The sequence below is a fragment of the Mesoplodon densirostris genome, chromosome 7 (assembly GCF_025265405.1).
Source record: "Mesoplodon densirostris isolate mMesDen1 chromosome 7, mMesDen1 primary haplotype, whole genome shotgun sequence".
Lineage (NCBI taxonomy): Eukaryota > Metazoa > Chordata > Mammalia > Artiodactyla > Ziphiidae > Mesoplodon > Mesoplodon densirostris.
Window position 1 is genome coordinate 9,188,019 of NC_082667.1, and position 14,177 is coordinate 9,202,195.

A 14,177-nucleotide genomic window follows, 5' to 3' on the forward strand; every position below is an offset into this window, starting at 1 on the left:
ATCTCATTGTGGGGCCTCCCTGGTAGCGCAGTGGTTAAGAGTCCGGCTGCCGATGCAGGGGATACGGGTTCGTGCCCCGGTCTGGGAGGGTCCCATATGCCGCGGAGCGGCTGGGCCCGTGAGCCATGGCCGCTGGGCCTGCGCATCCGGAGCCTGTGCTCCGCAACGGGGGAGGCCACAACAGTGAGAGGCCCGCATACAGCAAAAAAAAAAAAAAAAAAGAAAAAAAAATATCTCATTGTGATCTTAAATTGCATTTCCCTGATTACTAATGGGATTGAATGTCTTTTCATGTATTTATTTACATTCATGTTTCCTTTCCTTTGAAATTCCTGTTGTCCAGTTTTAATTGGATTGTCTTTCTCTGCACTGTAAAGATCCTGTATGTCTACTTTAAGATATGAGCCTTGGGCTTCCCTGGTGGCACAGTGGTTAAGAATCCGCCTGCCAGGGCCTCCCTGGTGGCGCAAGTGGTTGAGAGTCCGCCTGCCGATGCAGGGGATACGGGTTCGTGCCCCGGTCTGGGAGGATCCCATATGCCGCGGAGCGGCTGGGCCCGTGAGCCATGGCCGCTGAGCCTGCGCGTCCGGAGCCTGTGCTCCGCAACGGGAGAGGCCACAACAGTGAGAGGCCCGCATACCGCAAAAAAAAAAAAGAATCCGCCTGCCAGTGCAGGGGACATGGGTTCGAGCCCTGGTCAGGGAAGATCCCACATGCCGCGGAGCAACTAATCCCGTGTGCCACAACTACTCAGCCTGTGAGCCACAACTACTGAAGCCCGCACCTAGAGCCTGTGCTCTGCAACAAGAGAAGCCACTGCAATGAGAAGCCTGCGTACTGCAACGAAGAGTAGCCCCAACTCTCTGCAACTAGAGAAAGCCCGTGCCCAGCAATGAAGACCCGATGCAGCCTAAAATAAATAAATAAAATAAGTAAATTTATTTTTAAAAAAAAGATATGAGCCTTGTTGGTTATGCATTGCAGGTATCTTCTCCCATCCTGTGTCTTGCCTTTTCTTTTTTTAGTAGTAGTGTCTTAGTTTTAATGTGGTCGAATTCATTCACCTTTGATTTTATGTAGTGCTTTTTAAGTCTTGTTTTAGAAAATCCTTTCCTTTCTCTACACACACACACACATGCATACAAACACTCTTAAATTTTGTCTTTCATATTTGTGTTTAGTCGACTGGGAATTAATTTTTGTGTATGTGAGGTGGAGATCCGTTTTCTATTTTTGTACATAGGTGCCAATACTTTTGACATGATTGATTGAATACTCTGTTTTCCCGTTATTTGCAATTTCTGTTATGTTTAAAAAAATCCTTTTATAAATGCATGGGTCAGATTCTAGGCTCTTAATTCTGTCCCACTGGTCATTTTGTCTAGCCCTGTGCCATTACTACATTATCATAATTAGTTATTTTATAATAAGAGTTGATATCTGGTAGAACGATTCCCTCCCTTTTTTACCTGTAATCATCTTCAGGAGTGTCTTAATTATGCTTTAGTCTTTGCTCTTCTGCGTAAGTTTTGGAATCAGTTTATCAAGTTTATTAATGTCCCTGTTTGGCTTTTGATTGCAATTGCATTGGATCTATAATTGGTCTGACGGGGATTGGCGTGTATTTACAATGGGAAGGTATTCTTATCCTGAACAGAGTAATCTCTCCATTTATTTAGGTTTTTTAGTTTCACTTTATGAAGAATATAAAAACTTACTTGATTAAGGCATTATACATGTTTTGTTAGATTTATTTTAGAAGTTTCCTTAGAAGTTAGAAATCTTAAAAATTATTTTTCCTAATTATGCTGGTATGTTGCAATGCATTTGATTTTTCTATATGATAAATTGAGCCATCTTGCTAAACTCGCATTATTTCTAGTAATATATCTGTAAATATTAGGTATTATCTACGTAATTCATGGAGAATGGAGTTTTTGCTTTTTTTCACATCAGATTTTATATATATATATATATATATATATATATATATATATATAATTTTTTTTTTTTTTTTGCAGTACACAGGCCTCTCACTGTTGTGGCCTCTCCCGTTGTGGAGCACAGGCTCCGGACGCGCAGGCTCAGTGGCCATGGCTCACGGGCCTAGCCGCTCTGCGGCATGTGGGATCTTCCCAGACCGGGGCATGAACCCGTGTCCCCTGCATCGGCAGGCAGACTCTCAACCACTGCGCCACCAGGGAAGCCCTATTTGTTTGTTTGTTTGTTTGTTTTGCGGTACACGGGCCTCTCACTGTTGTGGCCTCTCCCGTTGCGGAGCACAGGCTCCGGACGCGCAGGCTCATTGGCCATGGCTCACCGGCCCAGCTGCTCCACGGCATGTGGGATCTTCCTGGACCGGGGCACGAACCTGCGTCCCCTGCATCGGCAGGTGGACTCTCAACCACTGCGCCACCAGGGAAGCTCTAAAGCCCTGTTTTTTTAATTGGTGGGTTTAATCCATTTTCTGATTTCTGAAATATTTGGTTTTAGAGCTACCATCTTACCTTTTGGTTTCTATTAGTTTTACTCTTACTATGCTTTTTTTCCCCCTCCTATTTGTCTTTTAAAAAAAAATTGTGTTAGTTTTCTTATTCCAGTCCCCTCCTCTTACGGAAGTTATACCACCTATAAAAATTCTTTCAGTTGTTACCCTTGAAACTTTACCACATGTACTTATTTAAAATGTAAAGAAATAACTTAATCTCCTTCCTGAACAATACAGAGCTTTAGAACAGATTACCTGATTACCTTCCTCCCAACTAGTGTTTCAGTTCTGTTTTCTTTTTAACCTCATCAGTTAACTGTCATTATTACTGTATAAGATAATATTTGTTTAGCTTTTCTTACATTTTTAAAGAATTTCTTGGGCTTCCCTGGTGGCGCAGTGGTTGAGAGTCTGCCTGCCGATGCAGGGGTCACGGGTTCGTGCCCCCGTCCGGGAAGATCCCACATGCCGCGGAGCGGCTGGGCCCGTGAGCCACGGCCGCTGAGCCTGCGCGTCCGGAGCCTGTGCTCCGCAGCGGGAGAGGCCACAACAGTGAGAGGCCCGCGTACTGCAAAAAAAAAAGAATTTCTTTGTTCACTTTCTTGTCCTGTAGATCTTCCTTCTGGAAACAGTTTCCTTCTTTCAGAAGGTCTTTGCCATGTGACAGTTTTACTGTTATATGTGTTTTTCTTTCTATTTAATCTGCTTGTTATATGCTGTGGTTTCTGAAGCTGTAGATTCATGTACTTCATCAGTTCTAGAGAGTTCTCAGCCATCATCCCTTCTTTTATTGCCTCTGATTCACTCCCCTTCATCTCCCAGGACTCCTGTTAGACATATATTAAATAATCTTATTCTGTCTTCCATATCTTAATTTTCTTCCTTATTTCCCATCGTCATCTGTCTGTGTTGCTCTTTGGTACATTTTTCAGATCTCTTTTCCTCCAGAAGCGATCTGTGTTTGCTTCTTTGGGGAGCTAGCTTACCCACCTGGGACCAGTCCAGCCCCATTTCATGATCCAGCTGAATTTAGGAGTTATTTTTGCCCAAAGTTTGTCACTGCATTGCAGTGAATGGCCTCAAATAAGCCACAGCTTCACATGTACTTAGCTCAGTGCTCTGGTTTCAGCTCACTGCCCACCTGCTCAGCCCCTTGCAGCTCTCTTTTACTTCCAAGTGTACACTGTAATGGAATATATTGTATGCAGGATCTTGTTAGGAAGAAGGTCCCTTCAGATTCTCTAGTCTTTAGTACTGTCAGAAGCAGAAGCTGCAAGATAGGGACTTCCCTGGTGGCGCAGTGGTTAAGAATCCGCCTGCCAATGCAGGGGACATGGGTTCAAGCCCTGGTCTGGGAAGATCCCACATGCCGCAGAGCAACTAAGCCTGTGCGCCACAACTACTGAGCCCGCATGCCACAACTACCGAAGCCCATGTGCCTAGAGCCCGTGCTCCACAACAAGAGAAGCCACCGCAGTGCGAAGCCTGAGTATCACAATGAAGAGCAGCTCCTGCTTGCCTCAACTAGAGAAAGCCCAGGCAGCAATGAAGACCCAATGCAGCCAAAACATAAATAAATTAAATACAAAACAAAACAAAACTGCAAGATACTATTTTTCACCAATCAAGTCAGTAAAAGTTTTAAAAACAACGAAAATCTCGGTGTGTTCAGAGTAATAAGTCTTCTCCTACATTGGTGATAGGGGTATAAATGGGTACCATCTTCTATAGAAGCAGTTTAGCAATATATAAGAGCCTTAAAAAGGAAGGAGGATATTTTAAATGTTAATTGTGATTGTCTGATGGTGGGCTTTATGTATGGTTGTTTTTTTAAAAACAGTTTTGAATTTTTTCCAGGAGTCTACATTGTTGTCACATACCTGGTAGCTTCTCTTAGTTGACCCTATAGTCTAAGGAGGTAAAAGTGACCTGAAGTTTTTTCTATAGAGATTTTTATGGTGATATTTGTAGTTGGAAAAATTTATAAACCACTTTTGTTTTATTCACTATGCTATCCCCAACTCTTACCGCAATGCCTGCCACGAAAGAGTGCCCCCAAAGTGTTGAATGAATAAATAAGAATGTCTCAGTTTTGTAAATTTGGGTTATGGACTGTTGAAAGAGTTCCTACCTTGATGTGGGTTCCCATCTACTTTCTTTTCAGTTGATAGTCTGAATTAGTCGGGAACCTAGGAAGAAGTTAGATCATATAAATCAGATTTCTTGCATTTTCGTAGTTGGGCCAGCGAGTTCTCACTTTGAGGAAAGAGCTCTATTTAATGGCTCTCCTGAACCCTCTGTGAGAACTTTGTAGAAGCTGAAAAGAAGCTATCACCTTTTCTGAGATAGTAGCCTTTTCCTTTTGGGGTGGCCCAGAGGGCCTCTCTGAGGAGATAATAGAAAATAAATATCATGGGGTCCAGGTGCTTTTACTTCCTTTAACATTAGAAAATGAACAAAAATAAAGCATGTGGATGAATAGTGAAATCTAATGGATTTAAGGGGGAGAGAGAGGGTACAGCAAAGGCCTGGCTTGGGAGAACCTGAGGGGTTGATACTTGATTTTCTTGAAGACCTGTTAATGAAATTCTTTAAAAAGTGAAATTTCTTGTAAGTCTAGGGAGTAGACTGAATCTCCCAGAATGGAAAGCAGGGTAGGGATGTTCTGCCTATTCTATTCTGGACTAGAGAGGACTTAATACTGCACAAGGGAAGGAGACAATACAGGTACATGAGAACAGAAACCCGTACGCAGTCTGGTCATTGTCAGACTCACAGTCTGGGACCCCCGCCCTTGTCTTTCAGCTTAGCAAACGTTAGAACAACTAGATAGAGTGTGAAGATTGTGCGTTATGCTCCCCTTGGTTGAATAAATCTGTTGGGCTTATTGTTTCCTTTTTCTTTGTCCTGTGAACAGATATTGCCAGTGAATTCAAAGAGCAGTTACAGACACTGATACCATATGTATTAAACCCAGCTAACTTAATGGAAAAGGAGATCAATGGCTCGAAAGTCACCTGTCGGGGGCTATTGGAATATTTTAAGGTAAATGTGGGTTTTAATTATTAAAATGTTTGACTTTTGGTTAAACTGATCTAGGTTATAAACTAACTTGGTTTCAATATTTTAAAGCCTGGGGGAAAGTTTCAAGGGGGAGATGGTGAGAGGCGTTTTGAGAGACTCCAGTGTCCTCCCAGGAGTGGGCCACTGGGTGGCAGTATCGGTCTAAGAACCAAATGGATGATGTTGTTTGCACTCTCTTAGAGGAGTAATTACTGTGGCTAAAGGAAGATTGTTCCTCAAGGAAGATGGTGTGGACAGGAGGTGGTTAGGAAGTTGCTGTGAGTAGGAGGAGACGGCACCTAGATGTGACACGACTACCTCAAGGCGGATGGTCACTCTGCCCACAGGTAGTGGTGAGGCCAGTGTGCATGGGGAGCCTGGTGGGAGTCCTAGACTTGTGCTGCTTTGAGAATATTTTCAGTTAACTAAAAAATGCTAACATGCACTCAGAGGTGTGCTGTGATTTTGCTAATTCCTGGGTGTTGATCTAGGTCTTTAGGAAAATGCAATTGTATGGTCACTGTTTCTAAAAATTAAAGTCCAGTTAAATATGACAGAATGGCATTTTTCATAGTTGTTTTTATGTTTATATTCTAAGGCATATATTAAAATTTACCAAGGAGAAGATCTGCCTCACCCCAAATCCATGCTTCAGGTAAGCAGTTCTTTGGCATCCTAAATGATATCCTTTGATTACTTGAGTTGACCCGTATACAGTAAGCAGAGTCCTTTAAGAAGAGAATGCTGTTGGTCCCCGCTCTTTTCATTATGCTGAGGTCCATTCATGTTTAGCACAGTTTCCAGCAGTGTGACTCCCTTCCGGTTTTCTTGTCTGTATTCATGCTGGTGAAGTTAGAACAGAATGGCTTCTTGCTGGGCCTGGTCTTCCCACAAAATATACTGTGGAAAACAGTGTTTTATTATTCCCAGGTTAAACATACCCAGTTCTGTTAGACAAATCATTTTCCTGTTACCTGTTGTCTCTTTTCATAGAACATGTCCAATGTATCTATTTCCTGTTTACTAATCAGGTTTTTAATTTGCAAATAGTTTTATTTCCAACATTTTGATGTTTCCAAGATGTCATTTTGTTAAAACATATAATTTCTGACTTTCATGTGCTGAGGATAAGGCCATTTATTGCCAAATCTTTATTTCTTTATTTATTTATTTATTTATTTATTTATTTATTTATTCATTCATTCATTTATTCATTTATTCATTTATTTATTTATTTATTTATTTATTTATTTATGGCTGCATTGGGTCTTCATTGCTGTGTGCGGGCTTTCTCTAGTTGTTACGAGTGGGGGCTACTCTTTGTTGCGGTGCACGGGCTCCTCATTGCAGTGGCTTCTCTTGTTGTGCAGCACAGGCTCTAGGCACATCGGCTTCAGTAGTTGTGGTGCATGGGCTCAGTAGTTGTGGCTCATGGGCTCTAGAGCGCAGGCTCAGTAGTTGTGGCGCATGGGCTTAGTTGCTCTGTGGCATGTGGGATCTTCCCGCAGCAGGGATCAAACCCGTGTCCCCTGCATTGGCAGGTGGATTCTTAACCACTACGCCACCAGGGAAGCCCCAAATGTTTATTTCTTTAGTAGGATAACATTTTCACAAAGGGAGCTAGAGATTGGGATTGATGTTGTAAAGATAAAATTTTCCTCTTCTTTTCTGAGTTACATCTATTTTTTAACACATAAAATTAAAGCAAAGGAAATACTTTCAGAGGTTTAATTTTATGATAAAGATTCTTATGTATGAGAACATTTTTTGGCAGAAAATTTGGCAGAAAAGGTGTATTTTAATTCATAAATTGGGCTATATGGAAAGCTGAAAAACAGAAGAATAATGAAGGGGGGATGGGGAATAGGGTGAGAGAAAATATTTACTTGGTTATTTGTGGAAGAATATTAAAAGAGAAAGGATTTATGTTTTATGCTTTCATTTCTTAAAAGGCCACTGCTGAAGCCAACAATTTAGCAGCTGCAGCCTCTGCCAAGGACATTTACTATAAAAACATGGAAGAGGTAGGTGTGCTGGGCAGTTGTCTTATTCTGAAATATCTATAACTGGGCATGTTGCTGACTTCAGAAGTCCAAACTTGATCCCGTTTAGTGTATCTTATGATGATGAGGCAACATTCAGGTCTTCCTGCTTATTGGGGCCTTTTCATTATGGCCGTTTCTAAGCAAGACTTCCTTACAGTGTCACTGCTCTCACTAATCAATAGCACCCTGGTTACTAAGTGTGCTTTTCTGAGGAATTGAAGCCAGACCTCTGTTGGTCTTGGTCATCATTTTAAAGTTAATTTCTAATATCTTAAAATATTCTGAGCTTTTCAGTGTTTTCACTTGTTTTATTTGGCATTTGTTTTTGAAGGGTTCTTCACCCTTCACATTGTGTCTTTATTCTTTTTAGGTTTGTGGGGGAGACAAACCTTATTTGTCTCCAGACATTCTACAGGAGAAGCACTGTGAATTCAAAGAAGTTGCTCTGGACCATTTTAAGAAGACAAAAAAGATGGGTGGGAAGGATTTTAGCCTTCGTTACCAGCAGGAGCTGGAGGAGGAGATCAAGGAACTCTATGAGAACTTCTGCAAGCACAATGGTAGCAAGAATGTCTTCAGCACCTTCCGAACACCTGCAGTGCTCTTCACAGGCATTGTGGCTTTGTACATAGCCTCAGGCCTCACTGGCTTTATTGGTCTTGAGGTGGTGGCCCAGTTGTTCAACTGTATGGTTGGCCTGCTGTTAATAGCGCTTCTCACCTGGGGGTACATCAGGTACTCTGGTCAGTATCGTGAGCTGGGCGGTGCTATCGATTCTGGTGCAGCATATGTATTAGAGCAGGTAAGTGGTGCCAGCTGAGCAGGCTGACGGTTGATAATGGATAGATATTTGTGCTTTTATTGTAAAATATCTCCGTTTGGAAGAGTTCAGTAGTGAAAGAAGGCATGAGAAACTTCCCCTGGCCATTTTTTTTTTTTCTAATAGGCCTTACGTTTTATTATCCTTCTTTAGGATATTAATGTTTATTTGTAATATTTTGTTTCCATGCTTAAAAACTGCTCTTTAATGCAAAAAAATTTCCAACTTACATATGTTTTCTTCATGGGAATCTTTTAACTGCATGTTCATCAGACACAATTCCTGTGTGAGTCTCTCCCCCATCCAAGGTTAGTTTGCTTCACTGAAAGTCACAAGCTTTGAAAAATATGAACTTAACAAACTGTTCTATTTTGAGACCTACTAATGGATGGCGTGTCTTTCACTTAAATCATTCAGTAAGCCAGTGGCTTTTGACATTGACATGATCTCTAGGTTTATAGATCCTTGAGACTCAGCTTTCTCTTTCTGAGTAGCAGGAACATATCAGTTAAGTTAGAAGCTTGTGGTAAAGCCGGGAGAGCTGCCCACCCCATTCCAGTAAGGTAGCAACGGCTCAGCTGATGGACTCTCTGGGGAGTTAGCAGCTGCCACAGGCTCCCCGACCCCTGCATTTTCATTCCCTTATTTTCTATAACATACTAACAATGTAGGCAGAGATTTTCGAAAGTTTGTCTCCAATGGCTTACTCTTTTGATGCTGTGCTGTATTTTATTAACTGACATGTTGAATAAATGGACTTTTGCAGGCCACTTCTCACATTGGTAATTCCACTCAGGCTGCTGTGAGGGATGCAGTTGTTGGGAGACCGTCCTCGGATAAAAAAGCTCAATAGCATCTTAACAAGACGATCCTACAAGACCCCGGCCAGCCCCTTCTGATTTCTGGGCTTCTGCCCCGGCCACAGGTCCAGGTCCCGAGGAACGCAGACCTGGGACCATCTGGGAAGAGCTGGAACACGGCACTAATAAATGAACAGACCTTTCCTGTGGTTTCAAATTCTTAAACACACTTCCATTTCTCTTGGAAGCATTTCTTTTCCTTGCTGGTATAGATCCAAGCCTATGTCTGTCTTCTTATTACTCTCTGCTTTGTGCACTTTATGGGGAAAAAGCTAAAAGAAAAAATGGAAATGCGGTTTTGTCCTTTATGTGCCATTTAGTGCCTTTTAAGGTTGAATCCATGCTTTTGAGGACGTAATAGGGAGGGGATTGAGGATAACCACATGAAAGATGCTGTTTTGGTGAATTATCAGTTCTTTTTTGTACCTTACTCTTTTGAAAAGGATTTTTTTTTTTTAAGTTTACAAAACTTGCAAAAGCTTCAGAACTAAAGACTGACTAAAAATGATGCCATAACACTTTTAAAGTCTTATAATATTAGAGAATTGTTTTTGCCACATAGTATGGAAAAATTATATCGTATTTAACTCTACCGTACACTGAAATTTAAGGTCTGTTTCCTGACAGGCTGGCAGTTTTGTTAGAACATACGCTGTTTTTTTTTTTTTTTTTGCCTTCATTCATTCCTATAGCTTCTTTCTAGAAAAGAGACAAACGTGGCTTGAGAAACCAGAGCAGCTTGTAATAAAAGGAATGAGCTTTCATACTTTAAGAAAAAAGTGAAATGAACCATGTAACCTCTGATAACTCATTTGAACTTGTGCCTTGGTCAGATTCACTGATTGTAGGTTTATATACATATATGTATTATACATAACTCACACACAATTGTCATTTGAGAGTTTTTGTTTTTTAGAGTTCTGTATGAGAACAGAACTTTATCAAGGATTAGAGGAAAGACATTTACCAAACATAACTGCCTTTAACTGGCATCCTATTTCATGTGGTTTAGCAGTAAATCAGGTCTTTATCCACAATGTTTATTTGCATTCTCCTATTCACTGTCTAATATTTTTAATAATGGAGCTAAAACTGTCAGTTTTATTGAATCATCCTTTATTTAACTTTATACATGACTAGTCTGGTAGCTTTAAAATAGCTTTGGCTTAGTAAGGACCAAAGTCCCACCCAAATATGGACATATAATATCTAGAAGTATCTAAGAATTCTTCTTCATTTACCTTGATCATGTGATAAAAAACTTTATCAGTTGCCTTTTCCTTTGGTTTTATAATGGTGAATTGTTGTGGATTTTAAAACTTCATAAAACTTGCCTGCGGGTATTTATATAAACATTCAGGTATGTGAGCCTTAATTCTTAAGATAATTTAACTTTTGCTGTGGGAGGGAGGGAGGTAGGGAGGCTTAGGCAAATTCTGAGTGTAAATTCTTTATACGTGAAGTATGAATGGAAGGTAGAAAAAGTCTCTTCTAGCATGTAATCTCTGTCAAAGAATATTTCTCTTGACTGTTTTAACACTTTACCACTCAAGTATTTTTACAAGTTCTGAATTAATTCCAAGTGTTTTATGTATTTTTTCATATTTACATACCATCTTGCCCTGAAGTTCTTGCTATTTTATTCAGCTGTGGTTAAATTCTAGAAAAATTCCAGCTTGTCCTAAAAACCGTTTACTTGCATATCAGTGATACTTAGCTTTATTATCAATAAATTAAAAGCTTAGTTTTGAAATTTTGGTGCATTTTCAGGTGGCCTCTCATCTTCCTGAAGGTTGATACTTATTTGCTAAAGGCCTTACAGATGTTGAAATACTTAGCTTTTAATGCATTTGTATAAGCACGTTTATAGATTTCAGAAAAATTGTCTAGAATTGTCCTACTTTTAATGGTGAGAAAGGATGCTGTGTTTAAATTTTATTTTAATACTAAAATATTAGATTTTTTAAAACAAAAAAATATATGATAATGTATGATTTAATGAAATCTTAGAATTTAGTTACTGTTTAAATCCACCATTTCTGTTTTGATCTTAAAGGAATAACTTTGTTTAATTACCCTGGGGAACCCTTATTTTTTTGTCTTTATCAGTTAACTTATTCTGCCTCTGGAAATTGTTTATAAAATTTTCTCAGTGAGGATTTTTATGAGTTTCCTTTGGCCTCTTTTTTTTTTAAACAGAAAATTGATGATTTTATGTCAGCTTTCCCAATAAAAGGTACATTCTCATTGCTGGCTATAAATAGTCTTGGGGAGGTTTATAACCAGGTTGAAAGGAATGCCTTTTACCCCTTACCTTCCCTCAGCTGTTAGTTTGTGGGTCAGGGACATTACTTAGGACTAAGTTTTTGCTTGGTGTTTGTTGCTCTGCCACTCCTGCCTTTCCATGCAAGCATTTTTTTTTTTTTTTTTTTGCGGTACGCTGGCCTCTCACTGTTGTGGCCTCTCCCGTTGCGGAGCACAGGCTCTGGACGCGCAGGCACAGCGGCCATGGCTCACGGGCCCAGCCGCTCCGCGGCATGTGGGATCCTCCCGGACCGGGGCACAAACCCGTGTCCCCTGCATCGGCAGGCGGACTCTCAACCACCACTGCGCCACCAGGGAAGCCCATGCAAGCATTTTTAATTTGCACATTCCTAACAGTATATGGGGCACATTCCTATTAACATATAAAAGGTTTTCAGAATTTTCTATGAAAATACTTCATTTTAGGAGAGGTTAAATATTGTTAAGTTTTTTGTTTTCTTAATGCTTCCAGTTAGCTTCTAAGTAAAAATAATAGAATCAAAATTTCGATTGTTTTACTGAGGTGTGTAGACAAAATGAGGGAAAACTATCATGTATGGTGATAAAATATCCTTAGAGTCATAACCTTATTTTAGCAGTATACCAAGAGATGTTAGTCCCGCAGAGGTTTATATAGTAACAGCTACTTCATACTTGGTAGAGTTGCCTGTGAGTATTGTTTTTGTTTTACCTGGTTTTTCTTTTTTTTTCTCTTTCGTGAAGTAAAATGCTTATGCGAACAAACAAACTGCCTTGTACTGGCAGTGCGTATCTTTAACAGGTCATACCCAGCGTTCCACCTGGCTTATGAAAATGGTGTCTTGGATGGGGTGAGTTTGGATGAGTATGTATGTACGTATGAGTTACAGAGAAATTAAGTAGTTGATTTAAGTCCAGGCAAAAGCGATTTAAAAAGTTTTATTTTTCCCTAGAGTATTTTTTTAAAAATAATGTAGCATATGGACATCTGCATAGAACTATTGAAATGTAATTTAGGTTTATTTAGGATGGCAGCCATCTAAGGTCGCCAACATGGGCTGCATCATTCTGGCTTACCTTTAGATCCAACAAAATTTTAGTCAAGAATAAGGGCACGATGAAGACAAGCTTCAGTTACTAAAACACAAACTGTTTGTGTAGGTGGTGTTTTAAAATGACACTCAAAAGCCCATTTGTAAGAGACCATTTTGCATTTGAATCGTTTTCCTTCTGTTAAGTCCTGTTGTAGCTATGTTTTGGATAGTGGTTCTCGTCTGTCTTGAAGTGCATAAAACTTACCTCTGGGAGGCATATTTAAAGAAATTCAAATTCCCAGCTTTATACCCAGGGATTGCCTCAGTGGGTCTGGGTCTGGGTTGTGGCCCTGGAATCACCACTTTTAAAAACAGCATCACAGGTGGTTCAGAGACCACAGCGAGAGAGACTGCTCGGAGGGATGGGAGAGTGCAATTCAGTATATTGTCTGGAGGCATGTGGATGGCTTTTGCCTGAGGTTCAGAGTAGGTGGTCTACTGCCAGATACAATCACTGAGAGTTTACAGTGTTCAGAGTAAAAAGGATGCCTTTAGTCTAGAGGATTATCTAAGCTCTGTGAAAATGTTTTCTAAATTAGGAAGCCCTAGTGCCTTCTCAGAGATGAATGTACAAGTATCCTATTTACTAACGGGTGTAATTAGGATAAAAAAAAACTATTTTGAAAGTTGTTTTTCTTTTATTAAAAAGCAAAATTCAGCACTGTGACTTGAACCTCTAAATCTTTTATGCACAGAAAACCTTAAGCCTAAGTAAAAATGAACAAAAAGGAAGGAGAAGATCATAACTCTGAAAATTAGCCACAAAATAGCCCTTACCAGGGACTTTCAAGATAGATCTAAGGGCAGAAAGATTTTAGAAGAAATTTTTCTTCCTGGGAAAGGAATTTCAGGTGCCAGAACTAAAATTTAAATGTAGTGTTTTATGACCAAGGGAAGGTTGCATTTGATTCCCAAAGTTTCCAATTTAGATGAATAAATGCTATCATGGACTTAAGCCTTAAAGGAGTTAATTTTGAGCATATATAGAATTTCCTCTCTGATTTCTTTTTCTTCAAAAAAAATAATTTGTTCAAAGCACTTTCTTTCTCCTAGACCCTTTTTGAATGGCTTTAAAATTTAATATACTTTTTTAAAAGTGCAATGGATTAGATTATGCTATTAGTATATTAAAAGCTTGTTTCTGTTTCTTAGTTTTAAGGTCACTTAATGGAATAAAGATCACAGCACCATGTTACTTGTGTTTCTTCTTTCTCTGTTCTTTAACATGGGAGGATCTGTGAAGTACGTTTGGGCTTGGCAAAGCAAATAGGATCTCTAAGGGGATGAAAACTTGGATCAAAGGCGGCAGTGGTCATGTGGTTTGAGTGAGTCAGCTTTCTCTGTCCTGCAAAACAATACTGAACTAGTATCTTACTAGCATAATGCTGGAGCAAGCCATGCTGTTGGAGGTATTGGGTAAAATGGAGCTAACTGGTTAACGGTTCCTTGTTGGGAGTGGGGTGAGGTAAAGAAAGCTCTACTGAAAGCTTTCCCTTTCACTGACGACCTTGGAGGCAGTGGGGA

At 40.0% G+C, this 14,177-nt stretch overlaps 1 protein-coding gene across 1 annotated transcript in view; it reads left to right on the plus strand.

The window, feature by feature from the left end:
- ATL3 (atlastin GTPase 3) overlaps positions 1 to 13,761 on the plus strand; it is a 52,056-nt gene extending 38,295 nt beyond the window's left edge. Inside the window, exons 9-13 of the mRNA XM_060103066.1 lie at positions 5,406 to 5,533; positions 6,150 to 6,206; positions 7,504 to 7,575; positions 7,967 to 8,398; positions 9,183 to 13,761. Coding sequence (XP_059959049.1) covers positions 5,406 to 5,533; positions 6,150 to 6,206; positions 7,504 to 7,575; positions 7,967 to 8,398; positions 9,183 to 9,269 — 776 coding nt within the window. The 3' untranslated portion in view covers positions 9,270 to 13,761. The remainder of the gene's footprint in view (positions 1 to 5,405; positions 5,534 to 6,149; positions 6,207 to 7,503; positions 7,576 to 7,966; positions 8,399 to 9,182) is intronic.
- The last annotated feature ends 416 nt before the right edge of the window (positions 13,762 to 14,177 follow it).